Source organism: Mytilinidion resinicola (genome assembly GCF_010093595.1).
Source record: "Mytilinidion resinicola strain CBS 304.34 unplaced genomic scaffold BDZ99scaffold_12, whole genome shotgun sequence".
In the NCBI taxonomy this organism is placed as follows: domain Eukaryota; kingdom Fungi; phylum Ascomycota; class Dothideomycetes; order Mytilinidiales; family Mytilinidiaceae; genus Mytilinidion; species Mytilinidion resinicola.
This window is the reverse complement of record NW_022985448.1, coordinates 1,000,683-1,022,955: the sequence shown is the minus strand read 5'-3', so window position 1 is coordinate 1,022,955 and position 22,273 is coordinate 1,000,683. Positions and strand designations below refer to the sequence as shown.

The 22,273-nt window shown below is 53.6% G+C and overlaps 10 protein-coding genes across 10 annotated transcripts; 6 read left to right on the top strand and 4 right to left on the bottom strand.

Moving 5' to 3' along the window:
* Positions 1–616: 616 nt before the first annotated feature.
* Positions 617–2,276, top strand: BDZ99DRAFT_419633 (FMN-linked oxidoreductase). The gene is made up of 3 exons (XM_033716897.1): positions 617–893; positions 1,049–1,690; positions 1,766–2,276. Exons 1-3 carry the CDS (start codon positions 645–647, stop codon positions 2,201–2,203), a joined length of 1,329 nt encoding a protein of 442 aa, XP_033575448.1. The 5' UTR covers positions 617–644; the 3' UTR covers positions 2,204–2,276.
* Positions 2,277–2,747: 471 nt separating this feature from the next.
* BDZ99DRAFT_489146 (uncharacterized protein) lies at positions 2,748–3,514 on the top strand (the record flags this gene model as incomplete). The annotated part of the gene is made up of 2 exons (XM_033722962.1): positions 2,748–3,365; positions 3,479–3,514. The coding sequence occupies 2 exons, from the start codon at positions 2,748–2,750 to the stop codon at positions 3,512–3,514; spliced, it is 654 nt and encodes a 217-aa protein (XP_033575447.1).
* A 304-nt stretch (positions 3,515–3,818) lies between these two features.
* Positions 3,819–4,404, top strand: BDZ99DRAFT_56662 (uncharacterized protein). The gene is made up of 2 exons (XM_033727606.1): positions 3,819–3,897; positions 3,954–4,404. The coding sequence occupies exon 2, from the start codon at positions 4,004–4,006 to the stop codon at positions 4,289–4,291; it is 288 nt and encodes a 95-aa protein (XP_033575446.1). The 5' UTR covers positions 3,819–3,897; positions 3,954–4,003; the 3' UTR covers positions 4,292–4,404.
* A 525-nt stretch (positions 4,405–4,929) lies between these two features.
* Positions 4,930–6,131, top strand: BDZ99DRAFT_56645 (uncharacterized protein). Its single transcript, XM_033727582.1, has 2 exons — positions 4,930–5,270; positions 5,347–6,131. The coding sequence occupies exons 1-2, from the start codon at positions 4,945–4,947 to the stop codon at positions 6,008–6,010; spliced, it is 990 nt and encodes a 329-aa protein (XP_033575445.1). The 5' UTR covers positions 4,930–4,944; the 3' UTR covers positions 6,011–6,131.
* Positions 5,978–7,043, bottom strand: BDZ99DRAFT_572340 (V-snare-domain-containing protein). The gene is made up of 3 exons (XM_033728186.1): positions 6,941–7,043; positions 6,772–6,885; positions 5,978–6,718 (listed from the first exon to the last, which is right to left on the bottom strand). The coding sequence occupies exons 1-3, from the start codon at positions 7,001–7,003 to the stop codon at positions 6,215–6,217; spliced, it is 681 nt and encodes a 226-aa protein (XP_033575444.1). The 5' UTR covers positions 7,004–7,043; the 3' UTR covers positions 5,978–6,214.
* Positions 7,044–7,241: 198 nt separating this feature from the next.
* BDZ99DRAFT_489143 (60S ribosomal protein-like protein L35) lies at positions 7,242–7,986 on the top strand (the record flags this gene model as incomplete). The annotated part of the gene is made up of 5 exons (XM_033722961.1): positions 7,242–7,244; positions 7,454–7,511; positions 7,562–7,611; positions 7,669–7,815; positions 7,867–7,986. 5 exons carry the CDS (start codon positions 7,242–7,244, stop codon positions 7,984–7,986), a joined length of 378 nt encoding a protein of 125 aa, XP_033575443.1.
* A 338-nt stretch (positions 7,987–8,324) lies between these two features.
* On the bottom strand, positions 8,325–9,769 carry BDZ99DRAFT_56609 (uncharacterized protein). Its single transcript, XM_033727546.1, has 3 exons — positions 9,644–9,769; positions 9,413–9,500; positions 8,325–9,340 (listed from the first exon to the last, which is right to left on the bottom strand). Exons 2-3 carry the CDS (start codon positions 9,491–9,493, stop codon positions 8,657–8,659), a joined length of 765 nt encoding a protein of 254 aa, XP_033575442.1. The 5' UTR covers positions 9,494–9,500; positions 9,644–9,769; the 3' UTR covers positions 8,325–8,656.
* Positions 9,770–10,800: 1,031 nt separating this feature from the next.
* On the bottom strand, positions 10,801–14,576 carry BDZ99DRAFT_56634 (uncharacterized protein). The gene is made up of 5 exons (XM_033727573.1): positions 14,046–14,576; positions 13,503–13,637; positions 12,449–13,452; positions 11,966–12,396; positions 10,801–11,911 (listed from the first exon to the last, which is right to left on the bottom strand). Exons 1-5 carry the CDS (start codon positions 14,253–14,255, stop codon positions 10,899–10,901), a joined length of 2,793 nt encoding a protein of 930 aa, XP_033575441.1. The 5' UTR covers positions 14,256–14,576; the 3' UTR covers positions 10,801–10,898.
* A 2,573-nt stretch (positions 14,577–17,149) lies between these two features.
* BDZ99DRAFT_56492 (uncharacterized protein) lies at positions 17,150–18,017 on the bottom strand. The gene has a single exon (XM_033727414.1). It carries the CDS (start codon positions 17,763–17,765, stop codon positions 17,283–17,285), a length of 483 nt encoding a protein of 160 aa, XP_033575440.1. The 5' UTR covers positions 17,766–18,017; the 3' UTR covers positions 17,150–17,282.
* Positions 18,018–21,567: 3,550 nt separating this feature from the next.
* BDZ99DRAFT_56478 (uncharacterized protein) lies at positions 21,568–22,208 on the top strand. Its single transcript, XM_033727398.1, has one exon. The coding sequence runs from the start codon at positions 21,664–21,666 to the stop codon at positions 22,063–22,065; it is 402 nt and encodes a 133-aa protein (XP_033575439.1). The 5' UTR covers positions 21,568–21,663; the 3' UTR covers positions 22,066–22,208.
* Positions 22,209–22,273: the final 65 nt, after the last annotated feature.

The window sequence follows — 22,273 nt, the reverse complement described above, 5'->3', positions numbered from 1 at the left end:
TTTGAGTAAGGGAAAGCTCCTAGAATTCACCCAGGGGTATATACATTTAGAGTGTGTATAACAGAGGTATCCTACACAAGTCACATGACTCTGTGAATATCAATTTGCATAACTGCTCAATCTTACTTAATACCTTATCACCCAACCCCTCCCCTCTCTACCCACCACTCTTAACGTGCACTCCACCAATCAGACGCCATCGGCAGCTCTCAGCCGACTCTATCGGAACAGCGCTCTTGTTCCGATATCACAGAATATGTGAGCACGCTTGCGAATGACGAATCGTGGATCCCTGGGACTCGCGATAAGAGACGTATGTACTTAGGAGCTGTGTAGAGGGAAGTAAGCGGGGTAAAATTCGGCACTTCAAGCTGGAGGGATGATGGCGGCGGCAGGACTTCTTATGATAGTCAAGGTGCCATTGGTAGCACGTGGGTGAGTACGAGGAATATGCAGGTACGGTAGCTAGAAGGGCTAGTTGGGGACGTTGTGTTCCGTATCTGTAGATTGTGATAGAATAGAGACCCCAGACTCTCTCTTCTCTACACTTTTCTTCTTATTCGTATTTACATCCTTTCTTCCGCAATAATCGCAAGTTAATCTTTTCTTTTTCATACTCTAACTCACACATCCTATCCTAAACCATGTCCTCCTCCCCCAAAGATTCCCTCCTCTTCACTCCCCTCCCCATCGCCGGCGGCAAAATCACTCTCAATCACCGCGTCGTCTTCGCCCCTTGCACACGAAACCGCGCTGTTCCTTTAAACAAAGAGCCGACACCAGAGAACCGAAATCGGATATGGTATCCAGACGAGCTGGTAGCGGAGTACTACGCGCAGCGGGCGACGGAAGGCGGGCTTTTGATATCTGAGGGGATACCTCCAAGCTTAGAGGTGAGTTTGGGTGGGTTCTTTAATCTTAGAAAGGGGGAACAGGAATCTTGGGGGGGTTAAGGGATGATATGACTATATATGTATAGAACCTGAACATTTGTAATAGTATTCATCCGAAAATGTTACTCGAATACTAACGCTTCTTTCCCACCTAGGCCACAGGGGCACCAGGCGTCCCCGGCCTCTTCCACCCCTCCCACCTGACCGGCTGGCGCCTCACCACCACCGCCGTGCACCGCCGCGGTGGCTTCATCTATGCTCAGCTCTGGCACGCCGGCCGCACTACCCTCCCCCACCTCACCGGCACCCCCTCCGTCAGCGCGTCCGCAACACCATGGGATGACCCTTCTGAGCAGAAGACCATCCGCCGCCTCCCACCCCTATCCGACGAAACCGTCCGCTTGGCTGACTACCCACCAACCGAGCTTACGCAAGAGGGAATCAGGAGGACAATAGCAGACTATTGCAACGCTGCACGGATGGCAATGGAAGCTGGGTTCGATGGAGTGGAGGTGCATGGCGGGAACGGGTATCTGCCCGAGCAATTCCTGTCGTCGAATATCAACGTGCGGAGTGACGGGTACGGGGGAAGTGCGGAGAAACGATGCCGGTTCGTTGTAGAGCTGATGGAGGCGCTGGCGGCGGCGGTGGGGGAGGAGAACGTAGCGATAAGGCTGAGTCCGTTTGGGTTGTTTAATCAGGCTCGGGGGACGGAGAGGGTTGAGACGTGGGGGCATTTGTGTAGGGAGTTGAAGAAGTGCGTGCCGGGGATGAGCTATGTTAGTTTTATTGAGCCGGTGAGTAATCAAACGCAGTCAGAGGTTGATCTTGGGGTGTGGGTTTAGGGGGCAAGAGCGCTGATGTTTGAGCAGAGATATGAGCAGATCTTCAGCACATCAGAGAAAGGTTCGTTCCTCTCGTCATGGGGGCTAGAAAAGGCGGATCTCTCCCTCTTCCGTGAGATCATGGGCTCGACCCCTTTTTTCTCCGCCGGTGGCTGGAACGATAAGAATTCCTGGGGTGTGCTGGAGTCGGGTGTCTGCGATGCCCTCCTATATGGCCGCTACTTCCTCAGTAATCCAGACCTGGTGGAAAGGTTGAAGCACAGCTGGCCATTAGAGAAATATGATCGAGCCACGTTCTATGGGCCTTTTGAGGATCGGATTTACCACTACACCGACTATAAGCCTTGGCAACCGGAGAGCATAGAGGTTGTTGAAAGGGTCGAGCCGGAGGATGTGAAGCCAAGTGCTTTGTTTAAGAAAGGCGAGGTGATGATGGAGGCGCGGGAGGTTAAGGTAGTAGCATGAGCTAGATCTTGAGCATAGCCTGCGCTAGGAGGCTCATTCCGCATTAACAAATCCAGATTGTAATGACTAGTAGCAAATCAGGATATAAAACCTAGGTGTAAACCGGAAGTGTATTCTCCCCATTGTGATAACTCTTGGCAGTCTAAAGTCCCGTAGGGAGGTCGAGGAATTCATAGACTCTCTACGGAATCTATGCTGTGATGTCCGGAGCCATTCATGCAGGTGTGCACGAGAATAACTTATGTGTCAAAGACACTAGTTCACAGCCCCTTAACACAGGGTTGATCGCTGATTGCGAAGACAGTTTGCTTCATGAGAAGTGAGTGTAGAGAGGTGAGAGGTGATTGTCCTGGAGTTCAAGGCACGGCCCACCTCGGTGAACTACCCCTGAAACCACAGCATTCATACGATTCTAGCGTCATATCTCGGGTGACACACGCTTTTCACAACGCTTTCGACCTCGGCTCAAGAGGACTATACGTCTGGCGGATAAATCGCTTTAACTTCCATCCACTAAACATTGAACACCCAGATTCTAGCAGACATGTCCATCGAACTACGTCCAATGGAGGAGGACGACTGCCTAGAATGGATGCGCATCCGCTGGATCGCATACCAAGGCCCAACGAATCTCATCGTCCACCATCGTCCAGTGTCCGACGAGAGTCTCGCCAAGGTAGCAGAACAACGGAAAAAAGAGTTTCATAATCCAGGAGCCTACCATTGGAAGGTTGTGGACGTCGAGACTGGGAAAATGATGACCGCTGCGAAATTTGAGTTGCACAACACACTGGATAAGAGAGAAGATGATAGAAATGTGTCCATCAAAAGTAACGAGGCCCCATTCGTACCACCAGAAGTCAACATACCGGCCCTCATGGCACTGCTGGGACCTCTTGGCCAAGCCCAGAAGGAGATCATGGGCGATCGGCCATACCTACTGCTCGACACGCTGTCTACTCTTCCAGAATACCACCGGAGAGGTGCTGGGGGCATGGTGGTGAAGTGGGGGGCAGAAAAAGCAGACGAATTGGGCATAGAGTTCTACTTGACCAGCTCGATGATGGCAAGACATCTTTACGAGAAATACGGCTTCGTGTTAGTCAAGGATATGTGGTTTGATCGAGTGCCCTGGGGAGGAGAGGGCGTAGATTGGCATGGAGTAAGTTCCAACTTTCCTTGGTTCCTATCAGAAGACCCCTTGACTCTTTAAATCGTTCGTCAAGTACTTCTGTGATATGAATCAGTCCTGAAATTGGAGGCTGATCTTTTCAGTGCATGGTCAGGAAACCGAACCCAAAATCAACGTAGAATTCAGTCCTAAACTCGAGATGATCTTTAACCTTAATCATAATGGATGGCTGCAACCAGATTCTCGCTCTCATACCTATTCTCGGCCACAGCGCTTCATGTCCACGTGGCTGATTACCAGGAATAGATCTATCTCAGCTCTAACATTTTAAGTCTAGATCGCAGACTGGAATAACACTGATGCTCCAATCAAAGGTGCCAAGGAACGGGAAAGGGGCCACCAAGATGATGGTGAGGCCGGAATGTGCAACAGAATGCGAGATACGAATTCGCCAAAGTAGACGGCGTCTAACGTTGTAATTCGCTGAGCTCTGTATTCGCTGTGAATATAAAGAAAGACCAGCAGCGTTGTCATGAAGTCAAGTCGAAAACATATGCAGCCAGTCCGTATACTATCATTCCCAAGATATAGTCAATTGACACTAAATCATCTCTTTAGATCGCGTCAACTGTATCACCCTATAGAAGATTACGCATGTTACAAGCACGATGAAACCATCGAATCGCGCCGGAACTCCTACGATGTCTGCCTCACACAGCGGCAGCTCGTCGCTCGTCGCTCTTCTCCTTCTCATTCAGTCTCTGACACTGATTAGTATCCTGATTGTCCTCGCCATGGGCCTCGTCGAGCTCAAGAAACCATTGGTGGCGTCTGAGGATCTACCCACCATTTCGAAGAATATCTACTCGTTAGCGACAGCATTGACAGAACAAAAGGGCATCCTGACCGGCTTTGGAACGAGCATGAATCCATTCAACATACAGTGGACGCAATAGATCTGGAATTGGCCTTTCGTACTACAGCGCTCAAACTTATTGATCTGTGCCAATATCTTTGCCGCTGTTGAGGGAGCTTTAAGGCATTATCGGAAGCCTGAACAGCACGTCGAGCTTTTGGGGGCACGATTCGTGCAGATTCGTGATCAATCATTCAGAGATCAAAGGAGCTGAAGATCTTGGGAATCGAAGGCCAGTAGGGTACGAAATTGGCGGTAGTATTTTTCAGGTGTATTTTTGAACATCTGGGATTCCTTTGGCTGCACCATGGCAAAGAAGATGCTTGCAACTTTTTCTATGTAGAGTGGATGTTGGCAGAGTAGCTTTAGCTGAAGAAAGAATAAGAATAGCAATCACGCCAGCTTCATCGTTCATCAATGCTGGGGTTCGTTGCCCATTTCTGTGGCCTGAACTAGAGTGCCATGTCGATGACATCTTCGACTGGGGAAAGAATTCCGCAACTGCGTCACGCTAACTGAACAAGTACCTTGTAACTGTCGAGGCACGTTTATCCTATTGAAGCTTGTCACAAATTCATCGGGGAAATGTGAATAGTGTCAATTCTGACCAATCACATCCCGGCTAGCTGCCGCTAATATTTCAAGCTCGTCCACCTCAATCGTCACAACCTTCTTCCAATATCCCACATCACGATGTTAAGACCTTCCTTCCTTCTAGCATTTCGATCTCTAGCCCTCGAGACACCGCGACCATGCATCCGCTGCGCATTCCATCCCCACCGCGCCGCCCCACGCGTCACATCCAACCTCCGACTCTTTTCCTCACGCCCACGGCTACAAACCTCAGAAGAGAGCTCCCAAGATGACGACGGCTTCGTCCCCCGCGCCCTCGGCCGCCCAATCGGCTTCCACTACCCTCCCCGCCCAGGCGAAAACACCGGCTACGACAGCCGCAACCTACGGCAGCGCAAAAAGGACTTCACAAACTACGACCGCCATATCGAGAAGCGCAAGCAATTGTAAGCCTACACCTCCCCTTCCCAAGCCCCGCTACTGTCACTACGGAACAGCAATGCTAACGGTACCTGTGTGCAGAACCGCGAAAATAGCCAAGCCCTACTTCCGCGACTTCACCATGACAAAGTATCGCGAGGGCAAATCCTTCCTCGCGAACCCCAAGATTTTCAAAAGCTCTGCGGCGCTCTACTTCCCGAACCTGCACGGCAAAACCCTGGCGTCTGCCTCGCCAACCGATACGACGCCGGTGCTGAAGGGGAAGGTGTCGATTGTCAGTGTGTGGTCGAGCTTGTGGGGGGAGAACCAGGTGAAGACGTTTACCGGGGTGGACCAAAATCCGGGGTTGCAGGAGTTCTTGAAAAAGAATAAGGAGCAGGCTCAGAGGGTCGATGTGCATATCGAGGAGAATCTCGCGAAGGCGTGGTTGGTGAGCTTGTTCCAAAATCGATTGAGGAAGCAGCGGGCGGAGGAGGATTGGGGGAAGTATTTCATTGTGAGGAAGGGCATTGATGAGTCGATAAGGGAGACTATTGGGATATTGAACGGGAGGGTGGGGTATGTGTATCTTCTGGATGAAGAGTGTAAGATCCGTTGGGCGGCGAGTGGGAATGCCGAGGAGGGGGAGCCGGAGACTATGATGAAGGGGCTTCAGAAGCTGGTGGATAGCGTCCCAGTGCTAAATGGCGGGGCGTCAAAAGTGGATGGGAAGGTGAAGGCTGTAGCTGCAACTGCTGCAGTATAGAGGCTGCTGTGTATTTGTCCATTCAAGCTGGCCAATGTAAGAAGAAATGTAATAGTACAATTTGAACGATGCTGCTTCAACAGTTGCGCATGTCCTGCACCATGCAAACCCAACAAATGTGATTGTCCATCACGCATCCTCCAAACTCCGTCCCTAACGCCCACGACGCCGTGCCAAATGTACGCTCCCTTGTAACAACCTTAATCACCAGAACCACAGTAACATCAGAAAACAAAACGCAATGAAGCTTCCCAGGATTATGCCATCTCTCCTTTTCTTCGCCCCTATCCGTCCGATCAGGCTGTTGATCCCCGGCACTTGGCTTGCTGCGCCAACAATCCTCCGATTTATGCTGGCGAGCGATTCCCTCTGGATCCCAAAGTTCTCATTCACGGCATACGCCTGGGAAAGGACGCTGTCGGCCATGGTGTGGCTATTGTCGATTCGCCGCCGCTCGTCGAGCATGTACTCGGCCTCGGCGTTGGCAGGGTTCGAAGAGCGGTACGCATCAATGTCAGATCGGACGTTGGAGAGGAGGTTGGCCTTGTTGCGCGCATCCGCTATCGTTGACCGCAAACGAGCGAGTTCTCGGCGGTGGTCCTGCAGGACTTCTCGGTGGCGTGCGACGTGGGTCTGTTTCATGGCCGAGGAGGTAAGGGCGGATTCGGAGTCAAGGAGGCGGGAAAGCTGTGCTATGAGGGCCTCGCGCTGGCAGTTGTGTGAGCATTGAATATATGTATTGCCGAGGAGCCGCAAGCTACCTTTTCAAGGACCTCTTGCAATTGTTTCTCCGTTCGTAGCTCCTCTTCCGAAGGTTTCTGGGGTATGTGTGTCATGGAGGCATACTGCGAGTATGTATGGAAGAGCGTTTCGGTCTGTACTCCCTTGTCAGCGTCTTGAATCTTCAACATAGATATAAGAAGAACCCACTTGAGTCTCTAACGAGCGAGCCTGCTGCCGGAGCTGCGCCCACCCGCCACCGGTCGAAGACATGTCGATTTGTTGCTACACAAGGGCTGTGAAAGCTTAGAGGAAGTGGAGTGTCCAACGTCGCCAGTGACGACGCCTGCGGTTTGGGGAAAGCTGCGCACGGGCCACAGTTTCGGTGCTGGCGAACTATTTTCCGCCCGCCAAGCCCACGTCCAGAATTTCGAACTTCTCAATCGCCAACGAGACGACGACGAACTCCACGACAACTGCAATTCCACCCGCAGCCTCGACAACCGCCACGATGGTCAGTATCGCTCTCTTGCTATATCATGGGAACTCTTTCCTGTACTGCGTGCCCAGCGCTAGCTTCTCGATACTGCCACGACGCGCGAAGTGAGGGATGTTCGGACAGCATAGCCTTTACGACGCCTCATTGTCGCAGCCCACTCCATCTACTGTCTCCGAGGAGATAGGGCTCTCTAGAATAATTGCTGATTGCGTTGTGAATTACAGAGTTCGACCAAAGTCAAGCCCGCCGCTCTCTGGAGCAAGAACAAGGAGGACCTCAACCGTACGGCACCCGAATCCTTCACACGAGACCACCACTAAACCAGGACACAGAACAGCTCATCGAGCTCAAGGGAGAGCTGATCAGCTTGAGGACTTCGAAGGTTCGAATACAGTCCTGGAATCGGCCTTGGGAATATCACATATTGACAAGCGCCTAGGTCGCCGGTGGTGCCAGCAGCAAGCTCACGCGCATCCATGATGTCCGCAAGGGCATTGCCCGCGTCCTGACCGTCATCAACGCCAAACAACGCGCACAACTCCGCATCTTCTACAAGGGCAAGAAGTACCTACCGTTGGATCTCCGCGTACGCATATACCAACCCTCCTTATCGGACTTCTAACTCACAACCCACCAGCCCAAGGAAACCCGCGCACGGAGGCGAAGACTCACAGCCCACGAGGCCGGCAAGGTCACCGAGAAGCAGAAGAAGAAGCAGACGCACTTCCCCCAGCGCAAGTATGCCGTCAAGGCATAGGCGGTGCATCTTGTTCTCTTTCCTTCCTTCTCACGAGCATTACGTTGCGGGTTACTAGTGTCGCTTTCCCTGGTCCAGCGATGTACCTTAACAACACCAAAATCACGATCGAACGGCCACCGGCCTACCAACGGAAAGGGGATGGTGGAGATATTGGGGCGAACAATGATTGGGGGCGTGGAATGGAATTCGAGGATGGTGTTTCAGACTCAACTAGCTGAGGCTTCATTCAAAATCTGAATAACCCGCATCCTGACGTGTTTAGTGGCTTATTGTTTGCTCATATTGACCCAAATGCAGATGGCACTCGCTTCTACTGTCAACCACACACAGCGTGCATATGGAACACCGGACGAGCAATATACTGATCAACGCAGCCTAGAAGCAGTCGCATATCTACTTACCACAGATTGTTCTACATCTTGCACCACTCCTCGAAGCCCAAACACGAATACACCAATACCCTATAAGAGAGCAATATTGCAACGACAGATACCTCCTAGACAAAATACGACACGAGCCCACCCACCCATATCAGAGCACGCAACGCCAAGAATAACCCCAAATAATCGCCTGCAGCATATCATTATATTTTCATCCCAGGCTACCCCCTCCTATCTTCCTCGTTTGCTTCCCTTGACTTTTCGGCCCACACACCCCGTTCTCCCCTCTACCCACTTAACAAATCCCTAACACTCATCCCCCGCCCACCCCAACTCCTCCGATCCGTATTCAACATCAGCAACGCCTCCGTCGCCTCCCGATCCTCGCAATCACGCTCATCAGGCTGCGGCCCTAGCGCCGGCGACGTCAGACTAAACGCGTCTCGGCCACCCTGTCCCTGACCCGACACAGATCCCGAAAACGGATTCCGGAACGTAGTACCCGACTGTGCGCTGAAGGCAGGCGATGTCTGAACGGACGGCGAGGCGGCGGTGGATCGCAGCGAGGAGGTCAGCGAGTAGTGGTGCGGGTCCGAGGGCCGGAGGGCTGGGGAGGTGGTGAGGGAGTAGTGGCCGGCGCGGACATCGGAGGCGTGGAGGGCGGGCGAGGGGTGCGCGGAGTAGACCGAGGGGTTGCGGTCTGTGGGGTAGAGAGCGGGAGAAGTTGTGGAGGAGGGCGGTGGTGGGAAGTGCACGGCTGGCGCGTTGATATGGGTCGGCGACACGGCATCGGACATCTCTTCGTCGTCCTGGTCGTCGTCCTCGTCCATATCCTCGCCATCATCCTCAGGCCGTTGGACCGGCGGCGTATCCTGCGGCGACACCGGCGCGGTCGACGGCCGGCGCGAGCGATGCGAGCCCTTCAGGTCGACGACGCACTGCTCCAGATACCGCATGTAATCAATGCTTGCCTACTCCTTAATTAGCCCCATCCCCAGGCCCAATCGCACACACCCATCGCCGCAAATGGGCACCCAACTCACCTGCAAAATCGCCAGCTTATGCATCTCCTGCCCCACACACGCGGGGATCATATCCTTCAGCACCCCAAACTCCTCATTCATCTTCGACCTTCTCCTCCGCTCAATCAGGCTATGCGCCGTCTTGCGCGCGATCTTGCGCCCCGCGGCCGTCGCACCGCCTTTCCCCGCCTTCTTCCCCGTAGTCCCAGTCCCCGTCCCCGTCCCCGTCCCGGCCCCAGCACTCCCACTTGCTCCTCCTCCCGCTCCGCTTTTCGCGAGCGCGGCCGCGTCCCCCGGCGGCTTCATCTGGATGATCTTGCGGCTCCGCGTCGGCGGCGGCGGCAGCGCGTACGCGCCCTCCCTCTCCTTGTCCTTGGTCACTGCATTGCTGCTCGCAGGCGCAGCCCGCTTCCGCGACGCCGCGGCCGGCGACGTGGGCGACGGCGGGCGGTAGCTCGAGTCCGAGGCCGCGGACGGGCTGGCGCTCGAGCTGGCGCGGCCGCTGGCGCTGCTCAGCGCGGCGGGGGGCAGGATGAAGGTCGCATCGAAGGAGGACGGGGTTGCGGCGGTGCTATCGTGCGGCTTGGCGGCGATGTCGTTGGAGGGGGCCGGGGTTGGGGGCGCCACGGGGGGTGGCATTGCGCGGTGTTTTGGGTTTTAAAGGAGGGAGAGGGGGAGAGAGTGAGGGCGAAGAAGGAGCTGGAGGGGTTGGAGAGGGCCATTGATATCTAGGTGGTGGTTAGATGGAATGGTGGGAAGTTGGAGGCACGCGACCACGGGCAGGCGTTGCGGGTGCTGATTGGGGGATTGGTTGGTGGTGTGCGGAAAGGGTATGGCGTGAACCTAAGGGTGCTGCCCCCCGCGCAAATGAGGGTGGAGGGACTGCGGCGTGCGCCTTTTTGCTGGCTGAGCGAGGGGCTTTGTTATCGGTGCTAGACACAGAGATGGATGGCCCAGTGGCGAGACTCCTTGCCAGTATTTCTTCACCGTGTGCTGTATGGAGAGCACGTGACTAGCATTTCGATGTTGAAATACTTCAGGAGGTCAATAGAGTGCTGGATAGCCCATAAGAGTGATGATTACATTACAAATGTAATTAGACATCTCCAGTGATTCAGCAGTAGTCTCTGAGCAGCCCTCAAATCCTCCGGAACCTGCAGAACGCTGCACAATGTGTGCCCCCAGCTCCCCTGATATCACATATGCTCGAAGATGAAGCATAGTCCCTGAACCTTCCTCATAATCCACACCGATGGAGTGAACCGCCAATAAGAGAACAATTCCAGCCAGCCTCAAACGCCGATGATACATGTGTGCGTGTCCCAGCCGCCAGACCAAAAAGTGCACGACGTAGACGTCGTAAAAGGAAAACCCCCATGACCGTATGTTTTACCCGACCCGCTTACTTTTCGAGCCAGCCCAAAGACTGCTCCCAGGCATCAAGCACATTAACGTCTCGCTCCCGAAATTAGCATAATATTACAGGGTAATAGGGACGGAGAGCTGCTCAGTGTGCAGCTCCAGCCCAAACCGTGCTCAGCCACCCACCCTGCTTCTTGGCCGCCATCCCAGCCCAGTCCTTCCAATTATTGCCGGCTACAAAGGCTGCTACGTCGTCACCGCCAAATCGCGTTTCGAGGTTGTTCAGCCATGTTTCCTTGGTTGCTGGCGACCACAGTGTCTGTTGCTGCTGCTGCGATTGAAGCTGCTGCTGAAGAGATAGTGATGCCTGACGGGCCTGTTCGCTAGGATGTCCGAGGTGGTTTCGTGCATGGTTGTTTGCATTGGATCCGTAGGGAGGTGCTGTTGAATAGCCCGCTTGTTCAGACGGGCGCGACGGAGAGAAATGCCGGTTACGTGGACTTGGCAACCCGGTTTGAAGGTGGTTGTAATGGTGACCTGGCATTGCGGCGTTCGAGTTGGCTGGCGTTCCGTTTCCGCTTTCAGATCGCTGGTGGCCAACTGTGTTGACTGGATTCCACACTCCACGGACCGATACGCTGTCCGGTGTACCATCTGCCATATCCATGGCCACATCACTCTTCATAGCTGAACTGCCAGCATCACTAATGTCGTCAAGTCCTTGCCCCAGTCGCAAAGACAAGTCGCCATCCACGTCAGCCATGTCGAGATCTTCGTCTTCTAAGCTGCCAAATTCTTTGAGAATTTTCTCAAGTAGCTTATACTCTTCTAAGCCGCCACCGGATCCGCCTTCTCGAAGGCTCAAATGCCGGTAGGATTCGGGCGAGTTGCCGCTCTCTGAGGACGCTTCTAGAGCTCGAGTGTTTCGTTCGAAGTCCTTCTTCATGCGTGAAAAGTACAAGTGCACCCGTCGGATTGTCTTGAACCAGCCGTCGGCCATTTGTAGACGTTTCCGCATGTGACCAACGATTTCAAGAGCCTTACGGGCAGCTTCGGCACCACTTCGGTCTGAAGACGAGTAAGAGCCATTGGATTGATTTCGGGCCTTGCACATATATCCGTTGGGGTCCATCCATGGGAAGTTGATGCAATATACACCTAAAAAGTGTCAGCCTTGTGATTGAAGGAAGCTATACTTATAGTGTGACTTGCCGCAAAAGGCAACTGTGTATGCCGCAAATCCGACGATTGGAGTCTCCACCAGCACTTGCCACTCTTGACACGTGCGCAACAAGTCAATCAAGTCTCGCGCAGATCTGAAACATTCCCGAGCACCGTCGTCCCAGAACCCGGGCGGTATCTGATACTCCTCAGGAGAGAAGATGGGAGGGTCCAGGGGACCTTGCGGTTTTGAGCAGCGAATAGGAATGAACGGGACATATTCTCTGTGAAGCACAATGCTGCACAACAAATGTACAGTATGCATGAGAGTATAAGGTGTCGATGTCCTGGACGTAATATGCGCAGATATGTTGGCTGCTGTGAGTGTAAGATCGCGGGGTAGAGTTTCCTTGAATTCAGCAAGCTGCCGTCGAAGAGTATAAAAGGTTGATCTTTGATCCCAAGGTGGGTATTTTTCACGCCTGGACAAGTCAACACTGCGAATAGACAAAGCTCATCTCGGAGTGACCATACCTCCGGCCACCTGCGCAGGACCATTTGACAATGCTGCTGTAGAGGTCTAGAGCCTTAATGAATCGGCTCAATACGCCCTCGTTAAGGCCAACCTCCCACCGGCCGTCGTCTTCGACTTCCCGCTCTCGGTCCGTCGAATGATTAGCATGAGCTCCTCTAAAGTTGTCTCCGTTCTCGTGGCTCCGCTCTCGGTCGCCGCTCCATGTCCCCAACATGACTGAGGCATGGCGTTCGTTTTGCACCTCAGCCCGACCGGCGTTACCATTGACCTCTTCTCCCAGCATTGGAGTTCTAACCTTCTCTCCAAAAAGAAAGGCCCTCTCGCTACTGGGAAGTTGTATTCGCAGCTCCTGAACGTTAAGCATTGAAGGTCGATATTTCCCACTACTAAGATATCTGTCCATGATGAAGCAGCTCCAGAATGTCCTCCGCCGGATTTCTTGCTCGATAAAAGCGTCTCCCTTACTAAGACCCGATCGGGGATGGTTACGATCGGTGCTAATCCCAAGGTGCTGAGCTTCGGTGCTCAAGGCGAGGGACCGAGCCAAGGGCATGTCGTCCAGATCCTGTTCAAATTGAAAGCCAAGAGCTTGAGCGGACCTGACTGCGACACCGACGGAAATCCAGGCTTTTACACCCTGGCACATTCCCCAATCGTGAAGTCCGAGCATTAGTAGGGCTTGTGTACTTTCGAGGGTAGGCACTCCAATAGAGTCGCCGTAGGCTCCTGCTAGTCGAGACTTGGCGGCGACAGAATAGTACTCAGCGGCTACCAGAGGATTACTGGGTCGCGACGAAGTTGCAGGAGAATGATGTGCGACTAGTGTTGGGTGAAATCGAGACGTCAACGCAAGAAAAGCAAGGAGCAACAAGGGAGATGCTGGAGGTATTGCCTGGGCATCCGTTGGTGGCGATTGCAAAGCAGATTGACGGAGTGGTTTCAAGAACGTTGGCGGATGTAGAAAAGGTAGGTCCGTGGAATAGTGCTGCTGGAATATTTCGAACTAAGCGTTGTTAGAGACCTACAGTATTCAAAAGTGAGGTCTCGTCCTACCAGCTCTGACCATATCTGCGACGTTAAGAGAGAACTGTCTAAGGCGTCTAGCATAGGCCGAGTGCTCTCCTTGGTCGGGATCGAGTGTGTAGAGGTGGGAGCCGCGATCTTCTTCGCCCGCGGCCGTCGAGGAGTCTGTGACGGTCAGCAAAAGAACGATACATTCGCCGCATGATAAGAGGTTGTCATTTCGCATGGGTAGGCATCTTCTCGTGCCAAGACTTCTGATATATCGACATCATTCGCCTCGGTACGTTGATATAGCCTCTTCGCTGTTGTCTTTCGCTTTATGTCGCCGGAGCTGCTACTCTACTCGAAATATGACATAGCCCATCGACGACCTAGCGCGTGAAGAGAGGGATAATTATGGTCAAGATGAAGTACAGCAGGTGGCCTGCCGAGACGCTAAGGAATGTCGATGTACCAAACGTCATATCACTAGGAGGAAAGCTTTGCAGATGGAGGGACTGAATGAAGGGGCGCATGGGGGCATAAAATTGAATCATGATTCAAGATTATAGGGCAGTGGATATTGAGCCTTACCTCTCCTTGTGGCGATACATCCGGCCCCCCACTAGGATGGCTAGAAGGCATGCTCTCCCGCCTCGCAGCTCCAGGACCCCAAGTCGCCGGCGACGGATAGGTACATTCTCTCCCCGAGGCCTCGCAGGCACGGCACGTCGTGTATACGCCATTGTTGACGCACTTGACCTTGCTACGGCGACAGCGCGCGCATGCGATGGATGACCTCATGCGAGGCACCAGGCGGCGCGCGCCGCCCTCGGCTTGCGTGCCCTCAATGTGTGCGGTGAGTAGTGGTCGCCGGACAAAGAGGTGTGCGGCGTGGTCGGTGGGCAGTGCAACCGAAGGTGGATGCAACGTATAATAGGGTGCGGAGGACGCGTTCGCGGCGGAGCTGGTGGGAGGGGGAGGGGGAGTGGGAGTGGGAGTGGGCTCCGCCGGCGGAGGTGCGAGCGTGGAGGAATTAATCTTGACGGTTGTCCGGGAAAATTGGCGGGGAAGCTGGGCAGCGAGCGTGGCGGGACGGTGCCTCGAGATCGGCGAGAACCAGGCGTGGTGGTGGTGAAAAGCATCAACAGACGGAACTGTGGTCGAGGTGAAGCTGTCTCCCAGAAGCTGGAGCCAATTGGACGCGGGCACAAGCGTGGCTGAAGAGCCGTTCGCCGGCAGCGGGTCGCGATGTTCGGGCCGGCAGCCTGTTCGTCGTGCGCGGCAGGGCTCGCGTCGACGGTAATCAGGGCGTCGGAGGAGCAGCAGCGGAGTCGGCGACGTTAGGCGACAGCTGTAGCAGCTGTAGAGGCTGGACGGGCGGCAAACAGTGCTCTGGGGTTGTTCGGCGGGTGTTGGACGGGCAGGAACACGGCAGAGGCAGAGGTCAGGCTTCGGCAGCGGCAAGGCTTTGTAGGAGAGTCTCACGCTGCTCGGCAGGCTCACGCTCCAGGCTGTGCGGGCGATCGACGTGCAGCAGAGCCGTTTCTTCCGGGAGCATCATCGGCCCTTGTGATGCTGAGGGTGGATGCGAAGCGCCGCCGACATGTCTGTTTTATATCCATATGCCCATCACGGTATCAGATGATCTGCTCGCTCCACCATGCTCCTTGACCATGCCACGATCCCCGCCGTCAAAGCCGACACTCTCCACGATGCTTAGGTGTGAATACCAGCCTCGCTGCTGCCGTGGCTCTCAAGGGACAGCCTGCCGCTCTGTTCCCGCGCAGCCGGCTTGGCCCCCGACTCTCTATGCAACTGTGCCTCCGAGGAGCGTCCGTCAGACCCTAGTGCGTCCGCTGAGGCTCCTCACACGGCGTACGGCCCGAGACCTGGTGTCCCGTGTTCGTCCTAAAAAGCATCAGCTGTGGATTGGGCTTGGTACGGAAGTACCACCGTGATTTCTGAGAAGATTCCGTCGCGTGACATAGTCTCGGTAGCAGATTGCTTTAGATCGCGTCACGTGACGGAATCTTCTCAGAAATCACGGTGGTAGTCTCCGCCATATTTTCTCCGTGGCACGAACATCGCTTCAGAATTGTAAACAAGCTGTACACGATGGCGGCTTCCAATGATTTCAGATTGTGTCGAACCTTCCTCGGATGGCTGCGTAATGAGTGGTCAGATATGATTGTGAAAATGTCCGGACTGCACAGTAAACGAGAATTTGGAGGGTGTGCTACGTCATAGTAGCTAATTCTCAATGCCAAGTAAACCTTTGCTTTATTCTTACCGATCGTGAGAGACTAAGAAGTGATACCTGGGCAGCACGGCACGCTCGGCAGCCCTGATAGGCGCCCAAAGAGCCCTAAGCCATATGCCCTATGCCAGGCATAATTATTGCACCAAGCGCCACCCCACAACTCTAACAGATCTTAAAACCCAAAAGCCGAGAGATGCAACCTTGCCCAGCAAACCTTCCCCGAAACATCAGCCTCCCGGACATCCTGCCGAGCCGCTATGGCTCCCGGCACGCCTAGTGCACTTAAAGGGTCCTCTCCTCCGTCAGGGCCCCATGTTCGGCTACGCGCGCATCGCCCAAGCGCCTTGCAGGCTTGCCTTTACCTTGTAGTAGACCCCGGAAAGACTCGTAAGCTGCTGCAAGTTTTCTCAGGTTGGTACAGTAGCAATATTACATTTTGCAATAGCAGTGCAATCTCGTACCTTACAGCCATTAATAAAGCAGAAGACAGAGAAATGGCAAACTGTTTATGATTTGGAGAGCACTCTTAGAAAGAAATGGTTGTTTCAAAGTGGAAGCCCTATGTAGAATATGGTAACATTCTTACACAGCGCAACTCTGAACGTGTTCGTAGAATCTTCAAACTTCATTCTAGAGGCTCGATAGTGCCGTGTATACACGAGAGAGGAAGCTTATCGCCCCGGGAGGTTTCTATGTCACAAGGATTTCGAGGTCAAGTGCTTCCTTAGTAACCTTCGTACAGGTCATTTTCACCTCGTTCCGATCTACGATGAGTTGCTGAGCGTTACAAACACCGGTAAGTAGACCGACGGTCAGTGTGTGGAAGTTCTCTGATGAAAAGCTCACGTCTTCTCAAAATTTTCAGAATACGCCGAAGCACCTCCAACGGCGGTGGGCAAGTGCCCAAACTTTTGGCAAGACACTGTAGCTAAATCGCTATGCATTCTTTCTCGTGCTCTGCGAATTGTTTACGGCGGCAATGAATCTATATTCTTTCATCCTAACCTAGGGCTCGACTTTATCTCCAGGCCGTGGACGGCAAAAGCATATCTGGAAGAAGTAGTCACGTGCTAGACCCGTTTTGCCACTTTTGCGACTCACGATGTAACCTATGTGCCTGTAGCGTCAGAAGCCACCAATGATCAGCTATTGATCGAAATAAACCCTTGAGATTGTTGAGCCAATCCGGAGTGGCTAATTTCCCCTGACCGACGTCGCGCAAGTGTTTCAACACCACATGCTTTTATGGTTCGAGCCGTCAGCATTTGACAAGGACAGTCACACTTGGAGGTATAGTCCATCTAGATATACAGTAGTAGCAAGGAATGATTACTCAAACGTCGGTCCATTACCTTCAAGCGTTGAAATAGTGGAGACGAGCTGAAGAAGCTGACAGATTCGGTCAACGGACGCAGTACTTGCAGGACGAGGCACTGCAGAGGCATGCGTGGGCCTTTGGGCATATGTCGTATCACAGAATGAGCACATCTCGATGGCTACCGCAGTTTGCCACTTGGACAGTACAATGAGACCCTTGAACGACGGTGAGAGAGTGGACCCATCGAGTATCAGGCGCAAATAGTGAATGCGAGTCGATGCTTGACGATGGCTGCAGCTGGGGTTCGAAACGTTTTACCCAGCCACTCGATCGTATTGGCACTTCCCGATCCGTACAAGCATGGAAAGAAACTATGATAGCCACCGCGCGGTGAAAGGGGTTGCACAAGCAAGATGGTGTATCGGAACTGCACGCATTCATTCCTGCGCCCGCCACCGCCAGTAATGGAGAAGCATGACAGAGCATCGTGACGTACCGCCAGACGGCCCGCGAGACAGGAGATAGTAGGAGTCAACCGGTCAGCCGCAGACAGCAAGCTGGCGGCGTCGTGCTGTGACTGTCTGGGTGCTCGCAGTGTTTTGGGTTGCTGCCCCATGGGAGTTTTGGTCACTGGTTTTGTCACTGGCTCCCCGCCAACTCGCCCCACCTGCTTTGCTCTCCGCTGCTCAACAGTTACGTCGTCTGCCCTCAGCCAGCCCGCCCTCGGCCTCATCGTGAACTCGCCCTGTTGCGTGAACCCAAGCGGCCACCGTATTCCAGCAGACGCCCCGACCAGTCCTCCATCCACGGCTCAGCCGCTCGCCGTCCCCGCCAGCGGCCGTCTCCTCTTCGCGACCCACGGTTGCCTCTCGCCCGTATATCACGTTAGCCAGTCCTCTTCGATACCTGCTGACCGGCGTCACGATTCCAGGCCACCTTAGCGCTCCAGACACTCTTCTTATAATCTCTCACCCCGGACTGCCCGGCCGCCCTCACCGCGGATCACTTGCGGCGTGGTCAGGCCTCAATCTTCAACCCCAGGCCTTTCCGCTGCTGCTATCGTCGCCGAGGGAGCCTCTGAGGGCTCTCCTGCAGCTGCCTCCAACCCGCCATCACCATGAATAACAAAGACGATGTCTTCACCAATGTCCACCGCAAAATCGACCGAGAAAAGGCGCTTATCAATGCCGCAAATGCTATGCGCCAGTCAACCCAGAACCCGGCTGTGCTCTCGCGATTAGACGCCCAGATTCGGGATGGGCGAAGAAACATTGAGTACTTCGAGGGGACTCTGCGGGACCTGGAGATGCAGAGGATGGGCTCCGACGTGGAGAACATGAGCCTTCAACAGGGCGGCGGCCTTGCACCCGGTCAAGGCTCCACTCGAGGGGGCGGTAGTAGAAACCCTTTGACGCCTCCGCCTAAGGACGGATATAATGGCTATATTGGTCCAGATAACGGTGGCTACGGCGATCCTGGGCCTGGAGGATACAGCCAAATCAGCGGAGGACAAGGCCTCATGCCGCCAAGGGCACCATATGCCCCTCCTGGACCGCATCAAGGAAAACCAAAGCAGAATTATAGCAGACTTGGTACGTGTCTTCCCGGCCTGGTTAGTACTGTAAACTAACAGCTTCGGCCAGACTTGATCAAATACGACACACCTCACCTCGGCCCAAGAATCCAACTCATGTTGTCGCAACTGGAGTTCAAACTAAGCGTCGAAAAGCAATATAAAGACGGTATTGAGAAGATGGTCCGGCTGTACCAGCTTGAAGGCGACCGAAAAAGTAAAGCAGACGCAGAAGGTCGACGAATCGAGTCCAACCAGAAAATACAACTGTTGAAACAAGCCTTAAAGCGATACGAAGATCTTCACATTGATATAGAAGGCGCCGATCCTGGGGACGGTAAGCGTTGCCTCGATTTAGGATCCATCGGACCACTAGACTAACATTTTTGTCTTTAGATGACAGCCTCAATATGCCGAGTCAGCGGAAGCCCTTATCAGGCCATCTATCTATCCGCGTACATGCCGTTGCAGATGTCGACCACGCTGCCACTAGCCGCTTCAGTCGAGGACCTGAGACTTTTGTGATTATGAAGGTTGAGGACAGTGCTAAAGGTCGAACTAAGGCTACTAGAACAGATCGCTGGGTGGACGAATTGCATGACTTTGACGTGGACAAGGCTAATGAGGTTGAAATCACCGTATACGACAAGACCAGCGATCACCCGCTGCCCGTAGGAATGCTCTGGCTCCGGATATCAGATATTGCCGAAGAAATGCGCCGCAAGAAATTAGAGACGGAGCTGCAGAATTCAGGCTGGGTTTCCGCCGACAAAATGGCCGATGGGAGTCAACCACGACCGGATTTGCAGTTCAATCCTCCTCCTGGACAGAATTTCCAACAGGGCGGAGGAGGGGGCACAGGCATGGGTCTCGCGGGCATGAATCCGGCAGGCGGGCCAGTCCCGCAGACTGGGCCGGTTTTCATCGATGCCTGGTTCTCGTTGGAACCTGCTGGTCGGATTCAATTGACGATGAGCTTTGGTAGGGACTGTCGTCCTCGAGTTGAGAGATATATGCTAACTCTTCTTAGTGAAACAAGCCAAAGATAAGCGGCCATTCGACGTGGGTCTGAACCGGAAGGGTGCTATCAGGCAGAGAAAAGAGGAGGTTCATGAACAGTACGGACACAAGTTCGTGCAACAACAGTTCTACAATATTATGCGGTGCGCTCTGTGCGGAGAATTCCTCAAGTACGCCGCCGGCATGCAATGTTCTGATTGCAAATATACCTGCCACAAGAAGTGCTACGGCAAAGTCGTTACAAAGTGCATCACACAATCAAATGCCGAAACAGACCCCGACGAAGCGAAGCTCAACCATCGCATCCCGCATCGCTTCGAGAATTTCTCGAATATGGGAGCGAACTGGTGTTGTCATTGTGGATATATGCTTCCACTCGGCAGAAAACAAGCCAAGAAATGCAACGGTAAGTCTCCAAGCTTCGTTCTCTCATGCAATCGCTAATATAACTATAGAATGTGGTCTTACCTGTCATGCACAATGTATACACTTTGTTCCAGACTTTTGTGGGATGTCTATGGAAGTGGCCAATCAGATACTATATGAAATTCGGAATACCAAGAAACGACAGACTTCCACCATCTCAAGCATGAGCAATAGGACGCTGAGACCTACCACCGGCCGACCTACACCACCGCCTTCTCAACCTTCGTTTGCGCCCCCACCTGGACAAGAACAACCTGGCCAGCCTGATCAACGATACTCTTATGGCAAAGAACAGCAGCAGTATGCAGCACCTCCGCGAACTCAATCATATCCTGCACCGTCTTCAACCTCCGTCGATGCTGCGCGGGCATCGTTCTCGACTACAGGATCCGGTGGAGCAGCACCTACCTCGCCAACCTCGACGCGTCCTTCTTCTGACGCTCGAACACACTCCCAACAGCCGACTCCTGTTGCGGCTGCGGCTGCAGCCATGACTGGCAAGACAGCTGGACCAGGTCCCGGCCCCGGCCCCGGCCCTGGCCCTGGGCACTTCCAGAGAGCGCAGACAGACTATCCCCAGGGTGCACGAACCTCTGTGGGGTATCCCCCACCCGGGGGAACTGCAGCAGACCAGCGCTTGCCTCAGCAACCGCAGCTGCCACCACAGCCCGAATATAACCCCCAGAACTACGCAAATATTCCGAACTACCCTCCGCAATACCAACAGCCTGCTCCAATACAGAAGCAATCTTACCCGCCACAACAGCCTCCGACTCAACAACAGCCACCACCTGTTAGCCAAGAGATGCAGCAGCAACCACCCCCTCTACAGCAACAAACGCCGCCTGCGCCTCTGACGAAGGTTACCGAGCAGAAACCCACTCCGCCTGCTCAAGCTCGGCCACAGATAAGAATTGGTCTGGACCACTTCAATTTCTTGGCGGTTTTGGGCAAGGGCAACTTCGGAAAAGTTATGCTGGCAGAGACGAAGAGTTCAAAGCAACTTTACGCCATAAAAGTCCTCAAGAAAGAGTTCATCATCGAGAACGACGAGGTTGAGAGCACCCGATCTGAAAAGCGAGTCTTCTTGATTGCCAACAAGGAGCGGCATCCATTCTTGCTGAACCTGCATGCTTGCTTTCAGACCGAAACGCGAGTCTACTTTGTGATGGAATACATAAGTGGAGGTGATTTGATGTTGCATATTCAACGAGGTCAATTCGGCACCAAACGTGCACAGTAAGTTGTACTTTTACCTTTTTCTCGGATTAAGACTAAACATAGTTAGATTCTATGCTGCAGAGGTTTGTCTTGCGCTCAAATACTTCCATGAGAACGGCGTTATTTATCGCGATCTTAAATTGGATAACATCCTCCTCACTTTGGACGGCCATATCAAGATCGGCGATTATGGTCTTTGCAAAGAAGATATGTGGTATGGCTCGACCACAAGCACGTTCTGTGGAACACCTGAATTTATGGCTCCGGAAGTAAGTCACACCAACTTAAAAGTGATGTTACGAGCCAACATGCTAAATCCTCCTAGATTCTGCTTGACAAGAAATACGGGCGCGCTGTAGACTGGTGGGCATTTGGTGTCCTCATCTACCAAATGCTTCTCCAGCAATCACCGTTCCGCGGTGAGGATGAAGACGAAATCTACGACGCCATTCTCGCCGATGAGCCCCTATACCCGATCCACATGCCCCGTGACTCGGTGTCGATTCTCCAGAAGCTGCTCACCCGCGAGCCTGAACTTCGACTGGGCTCTGGCCCAACGGACGCGCAAGAGATCATGAGCCACGCTTTCTTCCGCAACATCAACTGGGACGACATCTACCACAAGCGCATCGGGACGCCCTTCCAGCCGCAAATCACCAATCCGACGGACACCAGCAACTTCGACTCCGAGTTCACTAGCGTCACGCCCGTGCTGACCCCTGTACAATCTGGTACGTTTCTCTCTTTCCTGCTCTCTCTCTCTCTTTCCCCTTATCCGTCTTTGCTTGCTTAACTAATTTCACCCATTTTGCAGTACTCTCTCAAGCGATGCAAGAAGAATTCCGCGGCTTCTCCTACTCGGCCGACTTTGCATGAAGCGTGCTTTGAACAGATTCCTTTGTTCGTTTGTTCAGAGGCGGTTTGGCGCGCGCCTGTGTGCCCACGACTATGCATGCAAGATACCACGAAAAAGGCAGAAACTGGCCCTTTTTTTTTTTTCC